The sequence below is a fragment of the Acinonyx jubatus genome, chromosome A1, assembly GCF_027475565.1.
Source record: "Acinonyx jubatus isolate Ajub_Pintada_27869175 chromosome A1, VMU_Ajub_asm_v1.0, whole genome shotgun sequence".
NCBI classification, from domain to species: Eukaryota; Metazoa; Chordata; class Mammalia; order Carnivora; family Felidae; genus Acinonyx; species Acinonyx jubatus.
In genome coordinates, this window is record NC_069380.1 from 122274756 (window position 1) to 122290638 (window position 15883).

Sequence of the window (15883 nt, forward strand, 5' to 3'; positions counted from 1 at the left end):
CTCCCCTCAGAGATCCTGAAAGTGGCTCCAAAACTGTGGTATCATTAGTTGGAGAGCCAGGAAATGTGACTTTCTGTGTTTAGAAAAGTAATCTACAGCCTCATGCTTTGTACATTAGACCGGTAGTATCCTCTTCAAGTTAGCACCACTGGAATTTAGGAAAAGACTTTTCTTTTCCCTAAATTAAAAAATTTCTGGGATGCAAGGGACATTAGATACTATTTAATCATTTTATATTTAAAATACTGAAACACATCTGGGACTAGTATGTGGTCTTATTTTTGCAATCTCTAATAACTAATTTTGAAAAGTAATGTTTTGTTTGTACTTGAAAATTACAAAACTAGTTTTTTAGCTTAATGTACATGTTTAATCATGTAAATTTTTCATTTATTTAGGCCTTATTTGCCACAGAGACTTTTGCCATGGGAATTAATATGCCAGCTAGAACTGTTTTATTTACAAATGCCCGAAAATTTGATGGGAAAGATTTCCGATGGGTAAGTAAAATAATTAACATGTTGAAATAATTTTTTTTAACATTTATTCATTTTTGAGAGATAGAGCACGAGCAGGGAGGGGTAGAGAGAGAGACACACACACACACAGAATCCAAAGCAAGCTCCAGGCTCTGAGCTGTCAGCACAGAGCCCGACACGGGGCTTGAACCCACAAACTGTGAGATATGACCTGAACCGAAGTCATACCCTTAACCAACTAAGGCACTCACGTGCCCCAATGTATTGAAATAATTTTTATTTTACCATTTGTTTTACCTAAAGTGATTTGGGCTTATATAATCTTTGAGATTTTCAGTTATAAATCTGAAGAATTTGCACCCGAGCCAATAAGCGAGTTCATCAACATTACACTTGAGATCCTTCATTTCTATCCATTAGCCAAAAACAAAAACCTCTCTTGATGAAAGAGTTTGATGATGAGGGATAAGTGTGCAGATGATTCGTGAATGCTTTAAAACATTTAAAAAAAATTTTTTTAATGTTTATTTTTGAGAGAGAGAGAGATGGAGTATGAGTAGGTGAGGGCAGAGAGAGAGGGAGGCGCAGAATCTGAAGCAGGCCTCAGGCTCCGAGCTGTCAGCACAGAGCCTGACGTGGGGCTTGAACCCACAAACCATGAGATCATGACCTGAGCCAAAGTCAGACTTTTAACTGACTGAGCCACCCAGGCGCCCTTAAAGCATTTAAATGTATCTAGAATGTTCATTTTTTAAAGTTTAGGGTATTTAAAGCACCCAGTCTGTACTGACTGCAGTTGCACCTCATTTAATCTTTGACTTTTAAAATAGAGGTTTTAATAGGTTTAGACGTGATGTCTTTTCTCTAAGGCACAAGAAAGGAGAGAAAGGTGGAATCATGCGTAAAACAGTGAATTTGGATAAAAAGTAAATTCTTAATCAGGGACAAGGAACCCATTCAGTAAACAGTTCCTGAATTTAAACTTTGTTAAAGTTAAACCCAATCTCTAAATAAACTTAGTTAGCAGAGTATAATAAAATGTTGTGTTACGGATTCTAAGAAGTTATGTCCAGAAGGATAAAGCATATGAAAGAAGACACTTCATAGAGAGGGCAATCCTTATACTTAGAAACAGCAGCAAATGGTTACTTACCCAGTACACAGGGGAGCTTCCCAGAGGTGAAAAGCAGGTAGAAGAAGAGAAATTTCTAGTTTGAGTTCCAGTACAAGCCAAGAAGACTCAGGTAAATTGGGTTTTGAGAAATTTTTCAGTAGTCAGCTATTTCTTCACTTAACCTTTTGTCCTTGAAAGTGATTTTTTTCTGCTTAGAGAAGTTTCTGACAGTAATTACTAATCATCAAAACACTGAAAAGCACTCACGGTAGAATTGTAAAGGCAAGGCATTTTTTTTTTTTTTATTTTAAAATTTATTGAATGCTATACAAAAGAAATAGAAGTACAGTGAGATAGGTGCCATTTCTCTTTAGAAATTTTTACATAGTATTCAGAAACTTTCTCTAACCTGTAACTTTTTAAAATTAAACTTTTAAAAATTCCTATAGAATGTGATTTGTCTGTAAAGCAGTTAAAAGTTTCATGTTTTATATTTTAAAATAGTGTAAGTTTTAAAAATCTTTATAATTTATCAGTTTAAAATTACTTAAGTCTCCAAATACAATTGATGCCACAAGAAAATGTGTAAAAAAGTGTTTTGTGACTTTACATTCTTCTTGGCATCTCAAGGACTCTAGGGTAAGACTGCAGTGTATAATAGATTATTGAACTTAAGAAAGCAAGCTTGATGAGTCAGGATCATTTCATTAAACCTGAAAATCATAACCAACCATAATCTTGTAATGATACTCTTGGGCCTTACGGAAATTCGCTTGGATTGCCTTTTCAGAATGTTCTTATCAGATCTTTTTTTAGGATTGGCTTTTTTGTTATGTTTTTCTGGTGCCTTTGTTGCTCCCTGGTTGTTAGGTCTGTTTTTGATGCTGTCATTAATATGCATTCTTGTAGCATACTGGTTCTTAACTCTTTGAGTCAGATATTTTTTGAGAATCTGAAAACAGTGGACCCTTTCCATCAGAGAATAGTATAGAGACACTTACAGATAAAACTTTGTCCATTCTCTCTGTGGTTGAATGTCACCCTGAAATGACTTCTAACCTTTCTCCATTAGGTTCTATTCTTAATGGTGAATGGACTCTCCTGAATTCTAAGAATGTATACCAAAAAAGAAGAACTGTACTTGAAAAATAAGTTTATATTAATCTAATTTTGCAAATTAAGAAAGTTTATTACAATCAAGTAAAAATTGGTATTTAGTAGAGTTTGAGTCTTTGTTTACTTTCTTATTTCTTAGATTCTGCCATTCCAGAACGTCTAGCTCAAAGATGTTTTTTATGTCCGTGGATTAGCCAATCTTTACTTCTAGCTATGGTGTATGTGATCATTTTGGAGCTAAACATTCTTTTTTTTTTTTTTTTTTTTATGTTCACATATTCATTTTTGAGAGGGAGAATGCATGGGGGAGGGGGGCAGAGAGAAAGGGAGACAGAGGATCTGAAGCAGGCTCTGTGCTGGCAGCAGAGAGCCCATAGTGGGGCTTGAACTCATGAACTGTGAGATCATGACCTGTGCCAAAGTTAGATGCTTAACCAGCTAAGCCACCCAGGTGCCCTTGTAATATTTGCATTTTTGTGTTTTCACTTAAACTCCTAAAAGGTGATTTTTTCAATCACATTCCCTTTTTTGGAATGTGTTAACTTGTGTTTTGTGTATTTTTCTGATTTAAGAATATGTTTTTCACCAGGTTTTCTCCTAAACTCTGTGTTTTTAATTATGTTCACTCAGATTTCCTCTGGTGAATACATTCAGATGTCTGGTCGAGCTGGAAGGAGGGGAATGGATGATAGAGGAATTGTGATTCTTATGGTGGATGAAAAGATGAGCCCAACGATTGGAAAACAGCTACTTAAGGTAACTGAGTTAAGATTCTGTGGCCTCACCAGGAATTTGAGAAACTTATTTCAGGAGGTACCTTGAAATTAGTTGTGTCAGTTCCAATACCTTTCTAAGTAGATGAGTTAATCTACTAAACCATTTGTGCTTGAAAGGTAGAAGACAGTAACTGCTCAAAGTGCTGTACCCTACTTTTGTACCCTACTTTCTGTTATAATAAGTAAAGATCAACTCATGTGAGGGAGGGAATGTAAAGATCCCCACAGAAGACAGAAATATTTACTTTGCCCTCCCAATTTAAGACACTTTCCCTAACTGCCTTCTCCACTAAACAAATTGCTCTTCCTGAGTAGGGCACATGCTCTCAGTATTTTAGGCCATTACCTTCCCCTAGCTTTGTAACTCCACATAGCTTAATAAATTAATTCTGCAGTCTAGCATTCTAATGCTATTGATGGATCATAAATATCCCAACAAACAAAAGTTCAACTTTTAAGCTTTTTTCAAATTAGCCTGTTCATTTTGCGTGTTTAGTATTTTTGTTTTGGATTGTCTTAAGGGTTTAATTTTTGTTTTATCTTGGAGAACTTCTCAGGGAAGTTTGGCCTGGTTGCTTTCCTTCTCCTCCATGCAGTAAGAACTTATTAAAAAAATTCCTAGAGAAAACTGTTAGTAAGATGGGAAACTCAACATTAATTAAAAATATAAAATTAACTGGCAGATCATTAGCTAAAGCTTCAAAACTTGTTAATTTCATACATGGGTCATTATCTCTGAAATGGACCCTTTTCAGTTTCTAAGACTTGGGAACAGCAAGCAAGGAGAATTTGAGATATGGGTGTGGGAGGTCTTATATGCTAAAGCAAATATATGTAAGAGTATATGTTTTTTTTATTTGAAGACAAAGTTTATCTGTACATATTCATAGCCATCATATGGTGTTTTAAAGATTACCACTTGGAAACCTGTTTTTAAGTGTCCATGTAGTTTAGTTCTTCATGTAGAGAAAATGACACAAGATTAGAAATTTGTATTTTTAGTCTTCAAATTGTGCCAGATATAGTAAACATTATTTTTCTTTCCTTGTGATCTATATATGGAAAAAATTGAATCAGGTTGCTAAATAGTAAGAAGCAGGATTTTAATGACAGTATCTGGTTCCTTTAGTACAGATTTTTCATTTCATTTACTTGGCATTTCTGCATGTAAAGTGCACCTGTTAAGTTTAAAAGTTCTTTTGTCTTTCATTTCAAAAATTTTGTTGTGGAAAAAATATTAATTCTTGCATATTCTGTTGAGATCTACCCTCAACAAATTTTTAAATTTCAAAATATATTGTTGTTGACTATAGGTACACTACCATATGTCATATCTCTGGAGCTTACTTATCTTGCTTGACTGAAAGTTTATGACTTTTGATTAGTAATTAACCTTTTATACCCACCTCACTTGTTGGCAACCACCATTCTACTATTTGATTCCATGAACTTGACTATTTCAGAAAAATCATATTCGTGGATTCATGCAGTATTTATCTTTCTGTGGCTTATTTCATTTAGTATGATGTCCTCAAAGTTCATGTTGTCACATATTGCAGAATTATTTTCTTTAAGGCTCAGTTGTATTCCATTTTATGTATATACCACCTTTTTTTTAATCCATTCACCTATTGATGGACATTTAGATTATTTCCACATCTTGGCTATGTGAATAGCACTGCACTGAACATAGGAGTGTTAGTATCTGGTCACCATTTAATTTTGATTCTTTTGGTTAAATACCCAAAAATAGAATGCCAGATCATATGTAGTTCTTATTTTTTTTTTTTTTTAATTTTTTGAGGAATATCCATTCTGACCGTTGTAGTACGCAAGAGTTCCCATTTCTCCATCATTTTTATTTTAATGTTTATTTTATTTGAGAGAGAGAGAGTTAGGGAATGGCAGAGAGAGAGAGAGAGAGGGAGAGACACAGAATCTGAAGCATGCTCTGGACTCTGAACTGTCTGCACTGAGCCTGAGACAGGGCTTGAACTCACGAACCATGAGATCATGACTTGAGCTGAAGTCAGATGCTTAACTGACTGAGCCACTCAGGCGCCCCTTTCCATCATTTCTTTCTTTCTTTTTTTTTTAATTTTTAAAAATATCCATCCATTTTGAGATTGAGTGAGAGAGAGAGACAGACAGAGGACAAGCAGGTGAGGGGCAGAAAGAGAGGGAGACACAGAATCCGGAGCAGGCTCCAGGCTCTGAACTGTCAGCACAGAGCCTGACACAGGGCTCAAACCCAGGAACCGCAAGATCATGACCTGGGCCAAAGTCACATGCCCAACCAACTGAGCCACCCAGATGCTGCTCCATCATTTCTTAAATTAACTCTTTAAAGCAGGTTTGCTGAGATATTATTCACATTGCATACATTAATCAATATTCCTGATTTTTAATATATTCACGGTTTTGCCACCATCATTACAGTCAGTTTGGGAATATGTTTATCAGCCCAAAAAGAAATCTTATATCCATTCAATCACTCCCCATTTCCTTCCTCTTTCCTTTCCCCTAAGCAAACCACTAACCTATTCTTTGTCTCTATAGACTTGCCTATTGTAGGCATTTCATATAAATGTATTCAGATAATATGTGATGTTTTGTATCTGGCATTTCTTTAGCATAATATTTTCAAGGTTTAGCCATATTGCAATATGTACCAGGTCTTCATTCCTTTTTATTGATGAATATTGTTCCATTGTGTGGATTTAGTACAGTTTATCCCTTTATCAGCAGATGTATATTGAGGTTGTTTGTACATTTTGGCTACTGTGAATAATGCTGCTATGAATGTTTCTTTACAGGTTCTTAGGTGAACTTGTTTTTACTTCTTTTCCATATATACCTACGAGTAAAATTGCAACGTCATATGTAATTCTATGTTTAACCTTTTGAGGACTTGGCAGACTGTTTTTCCTCAGCAGGTGTACCATTTTACAGTCTTACCAGCAAAGTATGAGGATTGTAATTTCTTTGCATTCTAGCCAACACTTGTTACTACCTGTCCTTTTGATTTATAATCATACTAGTGAATGTTGTACTAGTGGTACCTCTCACTTAGAATACCGTATAGTTTGACTTGTTGAAAGGGTATAGTACCTGATTATTGATAATATTGCAGTTACATAAGCAAATATGTAGGTTTCTGGACACATTTCTAGGTTTCTGGACACATTTATTGAGACTAACTGCCCTACTACTTTTTTTGTCCCCTAGGATTTTTTCAGGTAGTTTTACTATTGTTAAATAATTTGTAGGCAACTTATTCAGAACAATAGCAACTAATAGTTTTAGAACATTTTACATATTTTAGGCATGGAAATAATTACTGGTACTGTCCCAATTTTATAAATAAATAAGGCATACAGAAATTAAGAATTTTTTCCAAAGTCATTTTGTTGTTAAATGGCAAATCCTGCTTTTAAAGTAAGGCAATGTGATTTCAGAGTCCATGCTCCTAACCACCATGTGCTACTACTGCTTCTCAGTACTTCATGCAAATAGATTGTTCAGTTACTGGCTCAGACAGAATTTGGCATGACAGCACATGCCAAATTGTTCTTTTGACAAACTTTTTTTTTTTTTTCTTTTAATGTTTATTTTTGAGAGGGACAGAGTGTGAGCCAGGGAGGGGCAGAGAGAGAGAGAGGGAGACACAGAATCCGAAGCAGGTTCCAGGCTGTGAGCTGTCAACACAGAGCCCGACGTGAGGCTTGAACTCACAAACTGTGAGATCATGACCTGAGTCAAAGTTGGATGCCTAACTAACTGAGCCACCCAGGTGCCCTATTCTTTTAACATACTTAATACAGTATATGAACTTATAAATCATTATAACCTTAGGTCTGTTTTATTTTCCTTTAAATGTCAATAATTGAGATTCACCCTTAAGTAATAGGATTTTACTGAATGGAATGTTTATTTTCTCAAGTAATAATTAAAATACATAGATTATTCAGAGTCACTGTATGTTAAAGGAATTAGTATGCTTTGTACGTTGGTAAAATTTGGATCTGTTTGTCATATTTAATCATTTTTCCTTTTGTTGGGTTAAGTAGTCTTAGCCAGAAAGATGGCAGAATACATCTGTTCATTGCTTGTTGGCTAAAGGTTATTTGTTGCAATTTACAGTATCTTAGCATGCATACGCAGTTCTATATTTGTGCATGTAAATCATTTAATGATCTTACATTTAAAATATTTTAGTAATTTCTTTCTTAGCCTCTTTGGCTTGACTACTTTTCTACCACCTGTTATATAAACGTATTCAACTTTCCAAAATGGCTCTTGTTACAGTGTCCTCTTTTTGTTTATCTAATACCTTCATATCCATTGCCCTTTAAAACTTTTTATTTTATTATGTTTATTTTTTAATGTTTATTTATTTTTGACAGAGAGAGAGACAGAGTGTGAACAAGGGAGGGGCCGAGAGGGAGACATAATCCAAAGCAGGCTCCAGGCTCTGAGCTGTCCGCACAGAGCCGGATGCAGGGCTTGAACCCACAAACCAGGAGATCATGACCCTGATCGGGGTCTGAAGTCAGATGCTTAACTGAGCCACCCAGGTGCCCCGTTGCCTTTTTTTTTTAAAGTATATTTATTAATCTCTATACCTAACGTGGGCTTGAACTCATGACCCCCAGATCAAGAGTTATATACTTTACTGATTGAGCCAGCCGGGTTCCCCTCCATCTGTTGCTTCTTATTTATGGTCAGAGTTTTTATCTATTAGTTCAGATAGAATTTGACATAAGACAGGAGCTTGTTCTTTTTGTATATACTTGATGTGAGCTACAAAAAAAAAAAACAAACTATTCATTATAATGTTTTCTTAAATGAAAAGTTGGGTCAGACAGAAAGTGTGTGTATAATATCCAGAAAGACTAGTGAATGTATCTTTTATTCTTCAGCAGTTAAGAGATCCTTTACATTTCTCCAGTATAATCACAAAAACATATATATTCCATAATTTCTGAAATGAAATTTCAACTTAATGGTTTCTTACAGAACATATTGTGCTTTTTGTAAGAGACTATCCAGGCTTTTTGCTTATAAACAGTTGTGTGTTCATTTCAACCTGAATTATGTTGTTAACGGCTAAGGAAGATGAAATTTATTTCCTGGTTTTTCAAAGCTTTTGGAACTTTAGGAAGAACATACCTTGAGTATGTGATTTCTTATGGACCTTTTTTGAAGAAGTGGAAGGACCCATGTTTATGCATTTTCTTCTATCTTCCACTATTATATTTCAAAAAGCAAAAATAGAGTGGCAATTTTCTATACTCCTTGCCTGAATGAACCATGCACTCTACAACTTCAGAAATCATTAGAAGTAGAATACCATTCGAAAGGTAGTATTACAAATCTGCTTTGGAAAATTGATATGTAGCTCTCTTAATCGTACTACCTTTCAGTGAGCAACTTGTCAACTGAAATAATCCTTAAGGGGAGCCTGGGTGGCTCAGTCATTTAAGCGTCTGACTTCAGCTCAGGTCATGATCTCACGGTTTGTGAGTTCAAGCCCTGAGTCGGGCTCTGTGCTGACAGCTCGGAGCCTGGAGCCTGCTTCGGATTCTGTGTCTCCCTCTCTCTCTATCCCTCCCTGACTAGTGCTGTATCTCTCTCTGTCTCTCAAAAATAAATAAATGTAAAATAATGCTTAAAAAACTACTTAGTATTGGCTACCGTTGTTCCAGGTTAAAGTTTAGGTGACCCTTTTATTAGGCTTTCTGTTGATACATGATTTAAAAATTTTATAATTTGGCTGATCAAATTAAATATGTAAATGTTGAGAAATACTTGATCAATATTTGAGGGTTCCTATAATTTTAGTAATGTGAATATTGAATATTGAAAAGATAGAGATGTGAAATAAGTTGCGATTTAATTTGCCCTCTAGGAGGATTTTAGCCCACAGACTCCATAAGATGGATCCTCCTACCTCTTTAGCTTGAGCAAGTTTCTTCACATCTCTGAACCTGTTTCTTGTTTAAAATTAAGACAGTAAATTGGTTTTGTTAGGAATATTGTGAATTGAAAACTTATTATTGAAAGTGATTAGTATAGTGATTGGCAAATGCTTCGTAGATGTGGTCATTTTTAAACTTGGTGAATCTATTTACATATATACATAGAACAGAAAGTGAATAGCGAGCAGTATATGGCTCAATAGCACAGTGTCTACTAACTCCAATTCGGGAAGGAAAAAGATGGATTTTAATACCAGCAATTAAATACTTGGCCAGAAAGTGACACATGACTACAATTTATTGGCCCACACACCAGGAGTCCAGAAAGTGTAACCTTATGAAGTGCCTAGAAGGCAGAAAGCTAAACATACTTGGCTTTTAAGAACAGTTTTTTTTTTTTTTTATTTTAACGTTTATTTATTTTTGAGACAGAGACAGAGCATGAAAGGGGGAGGGTCAGAGAGAGAGGGAGACACAGAATCCGAAACAGGCTCCAGGCTCCGAGCGGTCAGCACAGAGCCTGGCGCAGGGCTCGAACTCACGGACCGTGAGATCATGACCTGAGCCGAAATCGGACGCTTAACCGGCTGAGCCACCCAGACGCCCCAAGAACAGTATTTTAAGAACTGCTGTTGGGGTGCCTAGTTGGCTTAGTCGGTTGAGCATCCAACCTTGGCTCTCAGGTCATGATCTCACGTCTTGTAGTTTGAGTCCCGCGTTGGGCTCTGTGCAGACAGCTCAGAGCGTGGAGCCTGCTTCAGATTCTGTGTCTCCCTCTCTCTCTGCCTCTCCCCTGCTTACACTCTCATATCTTTCTCATTCAAAAATAAATAAACATTAAAAAAAAAAATTAAGAACTGCTGTTCCTAGTCAGTGGATTTTTTCCCCCTTCCCTTTCCCAAATCTCAACTGTTTAATCACTTTGTTTTGGTCATTTAAAGGAAATAACTTAATACATTTCTATAGTATTCCTTAACATGGATTAAATTGTTAAGCAGTTTAATTGGCATCTATAAATTTATTTGAAAAAGTTACAGCATTGACATTTTTTTTTTCCTCTTAGGGCTCAGCTGATCCTCTAAATAGTGCTTTCCATTTGACCTACAACATGGTTTTGAACTTGCTACGTGTAGAAGAAATTAATCCTGAGTACATGTTGGAAAAATCCTTTTACCAGTTTCAACATTATAGAGCAATTCCAGGAGTAGTAGAGAGTAAGTATAAAATTACTGTAACAGTCTATTTAGCTAGTAGAGTAATAGCATAATTACTGCATTATTGGCTGCTAGGCCATTGTTTATTTTCTGGTTAGCTATATCTTGGTTTTTACATGAAGTGAGTACTACAATCTGATTATTATAACCAACTAGAACATTTTAAAATAAAAGCAAGAAAACTCTGTCAGAATACCTTTATAGTTCAAATTTAATATAATTGAGTGTTATAGTCATATTACGTTATAGCTCATGTTGATGAATAATGATACAACAAAAAGCCTGGTATATTAAAATTTGACCTGTAAGAAGCATGTGTGTATTAGCCTTGCCGTTGTATGTTTTCTCAATATAAAAGAGTGCCACAGCACAAGTTTATAAATGATTAAGGAAATTTAATACTTCAACTGGGATTTGAGTTCAGCCTTTTTAGAATTTCTAGCTCCTATTATGATAATGCTTTCTGAAGTTCAGAAACTAAGTATTCTGTGGTAGCTCTTTTCAAGTAGAATTGATTCTTAGAGGATATTTTGGCTGATCATCAGAGCTGATTAAAATCCAAAACAGAGGCAAAGATTGAAAATACTGTTTTGGGTAGATCTTACAAAAATAATACATAGTCATAAAGAAAAAGCCCCCAGAAAATTGAGCAGACGATAAAGAGGAAAGTTAAAATCACTTGTAACCTCCTACAGAGCCAGCCACAACACTTTGTAGTTCTTCAAAGTTTTTTTCTTTCTCATACAAATGTTTTTTTTTAAGTGGGATTAAGTACATTAGTTCTTCCTTAACCATGGTTGTTATGTGTTCCAAGATTCCCACAGGATACCTGAAACCACAGAGAGTTGTAACGATATATTGTAATAAAGGTTACGTGAATAAGGTCTCCCTCTCTCTCTCTATCTCTCTCTCTCTCTCTCTGTCTCTGTCTCTCTTTGTCTCTCTCTGTCCCTCCCTCCCTACACGTAGCAAGTTCAAAACCTCCCTCCCAACCTCCCACGCCCCACCCCCAAAATATCTTATTATACTGTACACACCTTTCTTGTGATGATAAAATGCCTACCTGATGAGGCGAAGTGAGGTAAATGACATAGGCATTGTGATGTAGTGTCAGGCTACTATTGACCTTCTGACAGATCATCTGTTTATAGAATGCATTTGAACACAAGTAACTGAAACCACAGAAAGCAAAACTGTGGATAAGGAGGAAGATGACTATATACAGTTTTTATAAAAGTAACAATGTATTTACATTTAGTACCTTTTGTTAAATATTTACCTTATGCCTTGGCTTTGTGTCAATACTTTACATTCATTACCAGCTCTGGCTTTTTAAAATTTAATTTCCAGTATTTTTTGAAAGTATGATATTTATAACTACATAATATTTCCATTTTATAAATGTGCTATGATACAATTAACAATAAAGGCAAATTTGAGATACTTTTATATCAGTTCAATTTTTATGTAGCCAAAAGTAAATGAATTTTAATAATGTGCCTTAAAGGAAAAAGGCTTAAAACATCCAACTGTGTTAATTTATTTTTTCTTTTTCTTTTCTTTACCTTTACATGGATGATAGATAGTAGTTATTTCTTCTTATGTTAATTTTTCAGGTCTTAAGAGAGGGTTCTTCATTACAAACTATAAAACTGGAAGGAGCTTTGTGATCATTTTACAAGTTGTTTTAAAGACCTAGCACTCCCTTCTCCCTGAATCCCCGTATCCTTATTGCTAAGTGCCATGGCTTCCCCTTCAGATTCTGATTAGACTTTACCAGCCATGTGGGACCAGTCATTCGCCAATCACTGGAAGATTGAGCCCCCAGATATCTTTGTTTGTCCTGTCCCCAGCAACCCCAGTTGATGGCCACAAACAAAGCAGATCTGGTTTTGGATGATACCATTCCATGTCCTTAACCAGAGATACTGAGGAAATAACTTTCCAAATATTGTCTTACAAAATGACTATCACTGTAAAACAATATTTGTCACCAGCCAGTGAACAAGTAGTAGAAACCCACAGGTTTGGTGCACTTTGATTTGAGGGAAGTAGGGCAGGGCATCTATCTGGAAAGAAGTTTGGAAATTCTGGGGGAAAACTAGTCAAAAAAAGAAGTGGGATCTTGATGGGCCGCCCAAATTTGAGATAAATTTTTAGTGAGGTTTGGCGAGGCACACTGTACAAGAGATGGAAACATATAGAAGGCATAAGGAAATTACAAATTGCAGTTAGAGGTCACAAGTGCCCAAAGTCCGTTCTGAATTTTTATGAGGCAAACTTGCCTGCAAATGTAATATTTGTCATTGTAAGATCAAATTTTATTGAACATGCTGCTGTTACAAGGTCATTGATAGATCCTAACTCCAAGTGGATTGGATATGGTTGGAGCAGCACAGACTGGATCCAGGAAAACATTGTCTTATTTGCTGCCTGCTGTCCTCCACATCCATCAGCCATTCCTAAAGAGAGGTGATGGGTTTGTTTGCTTGGTGCTGGCACCAACTTGAGAACTGGCCTAACATGTACAGCAAGTAGCTACTGAATACTGTAGAGCATGTCAGTGGAAGCCCACTTGCGTCTATGGTGGTGCTCCTCAGGGACCACATATTTGTGATTTGGAGAGAGGTGTGGAAATCTGCATTGCATTACCTGGAAAACTTTATTTAGAGTGTGGAAAACCAGTCAGAGAAGAACCACCTACCTTGTCCTTGATGAAGTAGATGGAATGCTTATAGGGGCTTCGAGCCCCAAATAAGGAAGATTGTGGATCAGATAGGACCTGACAGGCAAACCCTAATGTGGAGTGTGACTTGGCCCAAAGAAGTAAGACAGCATGTTAAAGATTCTCTTAAAGAACTACATTCATATAAACATTAGTGCACTAGGACTGAGTGCAAACCACAACATTCTTCACATTGTAGGTGTGTGTCATGATGCAGAAAAGGATGAAAAACTTACTCGTCTAATAGAAGAGATCATGAGAAAGGAGTACAATAAGACCATTTTTGTTGTTGTTGAAACCAAAAAAAGATGCGATGAGCTTACTAGATAAATGAGAGATGGGTGTCCCACCATGGGTATCCATAGTGACAAGGGTCAACAGGAGTATGACTGGGTTCTAAATGAATTCAGACATGGAAAAGCTCCTATTCTGGTTGCTACAGATGTCACCTCCAGAGGGCTAGATGTGGAAGATGTGAAATTTGTCATTGGATATGACTACCCTAACTCCTCAAAGGAGTTCATTAAATTGGAAGAGCTGCTCGTAGTACACAGCACAAAACAGGCACAGCATACACTTTTTTTTACACCTAATAAAATAAAGCAAGTGAGTGACCTTATGTCTGTGCTTCCTCAATCTAATCAAGAGCACTTATTCCCAGTTTGCTTCTGTTGTTTGAAGACAGAGATTCTGGTTGTTCCAGGAGTAGAGGAGGCATGAAGGATCACCATTGGGACAGATACTCTGGGCAAAAGTTGTGGATATAATACCTTTAGAGAGAAGTAAAATTAGGACAGAGGTTACTGTAGTCTGCTTAAGAGATTTTGGGGCAAAAAGTCAGAATGGTATTTATAGTGCTGCAGTTAACACCTGTGGGAACTTTGGAAGTAATTTTGTGTCTCTTTACCAGTTTTAGGACTGGTAATCCAATGGGCACTTACCAGAATGGTTATGATAGCACTTAGCAATATGGAAGTAATATTCCAAATAATGCACAGTGGTATGAACCAAAGGGCATATGCGTATCCTGCTACTGTGGCTGTGCTATGATTGGCTATCCAGTGCCAACAGATTATTCTGAGTAATACTTTAGAAGTATCTGTAAATGTCTGTTTTTCGTAATTGTTCTTTATATTCTATGTTTTCAGACAAGATAGTTTTTTTAAAACTATGTATTTATTTATGCAGAGAAAGAGCACACAGGCGTGTGTAAGTGGAGAAGGGGCAGAAACAGAAAATCCCAAGCAGACTCTGTGCTGACAGCTCAGAGCCTAATGTGGGGGCTCAGTCTCCTGAACTGTGAGAAATCCACAGTGACTCTTAGCCGAAATCCAGAGTCAGGCGCTTAACAGACTGAGCCACCCAGACATCCCAGACAAGATAATTAATAAATAAGGGAAATGCAGATATGACTGCACTGCAGCAGTATTTATGGTGTACATTTTCACTATGTAAGTTGGATATTTCTCTGCATTCCTGAAACAATTTTTAGGGTTTTTTTTTTTTTTTTTTGTATTAGAAAATGCAGGCTTTGTTTTCATAAAAGTAAATGTACAGTAATTAGAAATAAAATAAATGAAGGCAACACATGACCTTCTAATGAAAATATTTGAAGACTGAAAAAAAAAAATAAAGGCCTAAGAATACATAAAGGTCTAGGGAAGTTTAACTCAATATCTGTGGGTATACGTTTGATTGGTGGCATAATTAGGATTAGAATCTTGGACTCGTGCTGCTAAGCTAAGCTGTTTTTATTAAGTCATAGGTCATTCTTTTTTTAATGTGGTAAGAATAGATTCAGTAACTTCTCTGAAAAATACAAGGCTGAAAAAAAGGTGATTAAAGAAACTTGAGCTGGATGGTGTTTTATTTTTTATTTTTTGGGAAAGTTTTTTAATGTTTATTTATTTTGAGGGGGAGAGAGATCCCCCTCAAAATTTTGAGATCACAACCTGAGCTGAAGTCAGATGCCCAACCAACTGAGCCATTCAGGTGCCCCTGAGCTGGCTGGTTTTAAGACTTACCTTTACTTTAAATACCACAAACAAAACTTGAATTTTTAAACTACACCTTATAAAATTAATGGCAAATGTATGTAATTTCAGATTATATTTATTATTTTCTTGTTAAGTATTTGATGCCATTTGTCTTGGTGAATAATTATGACCTTAGCAAAGAGAATAATGATTCTCTTTTGTCAAGGAAGCATATTTTTAAAGGGGTTATAAATCTTTCTCCTGCAAAGTAATTATATATAATAATAGAATAAAAAAACAGTATCAGTAAGATTTAAGTACATTGTGGATTTGGATGTAAATTAAGGAAGTATTTTTATCAGATTAGGACATTCATTAATTTTGCTTCATATGTAGAAATTTCCGATGCTGCCTTTGAAACACATATACAGTTACAAGCCAGCTTAATATTTTAAATAAAAAGAATTAAACTTTAAAATATTCCTACTGGGGTGCCTGGGTG

At 35.9% G+C, this 15883-nt stretch overlaps 1 protein-coding gene and 1 pseudogene across 1 annotated transcript in view; both read left to right on the plus strand.

The window, feature by feature from the left end:
- The window catches only part of MTREX (Mtr4 exosome RNA helicase), a 105315-nt gene that overhangs the window by 32489 nt on the left and 56943 nt on the right, over nucleotides 1-15883 (plus strand). Inside the window, exons 14-16 of the mRNA XM_015085579.3 lie at nucleotides 399-500; nucleotides 3340-3465; nucleotides 10530-10680. Of these exons, the coding sequence (XP_014941065.2) occupies nucleotides 399-500; nucleotides 3340-3465; nucleotides 10530-10680 (379 nt within the window). The remainder of the gene's footprint in view (nucleotides 1-398; nucleotides 501-3339; nucleotides 3466-10529; nucleotides 10681-15883) is intronic.
- On the plus strand, nucleotides 12463-15274 carry LOC106987309 (probable ATP-dependent RNA helicase DDX5; annotated as a pseudogene).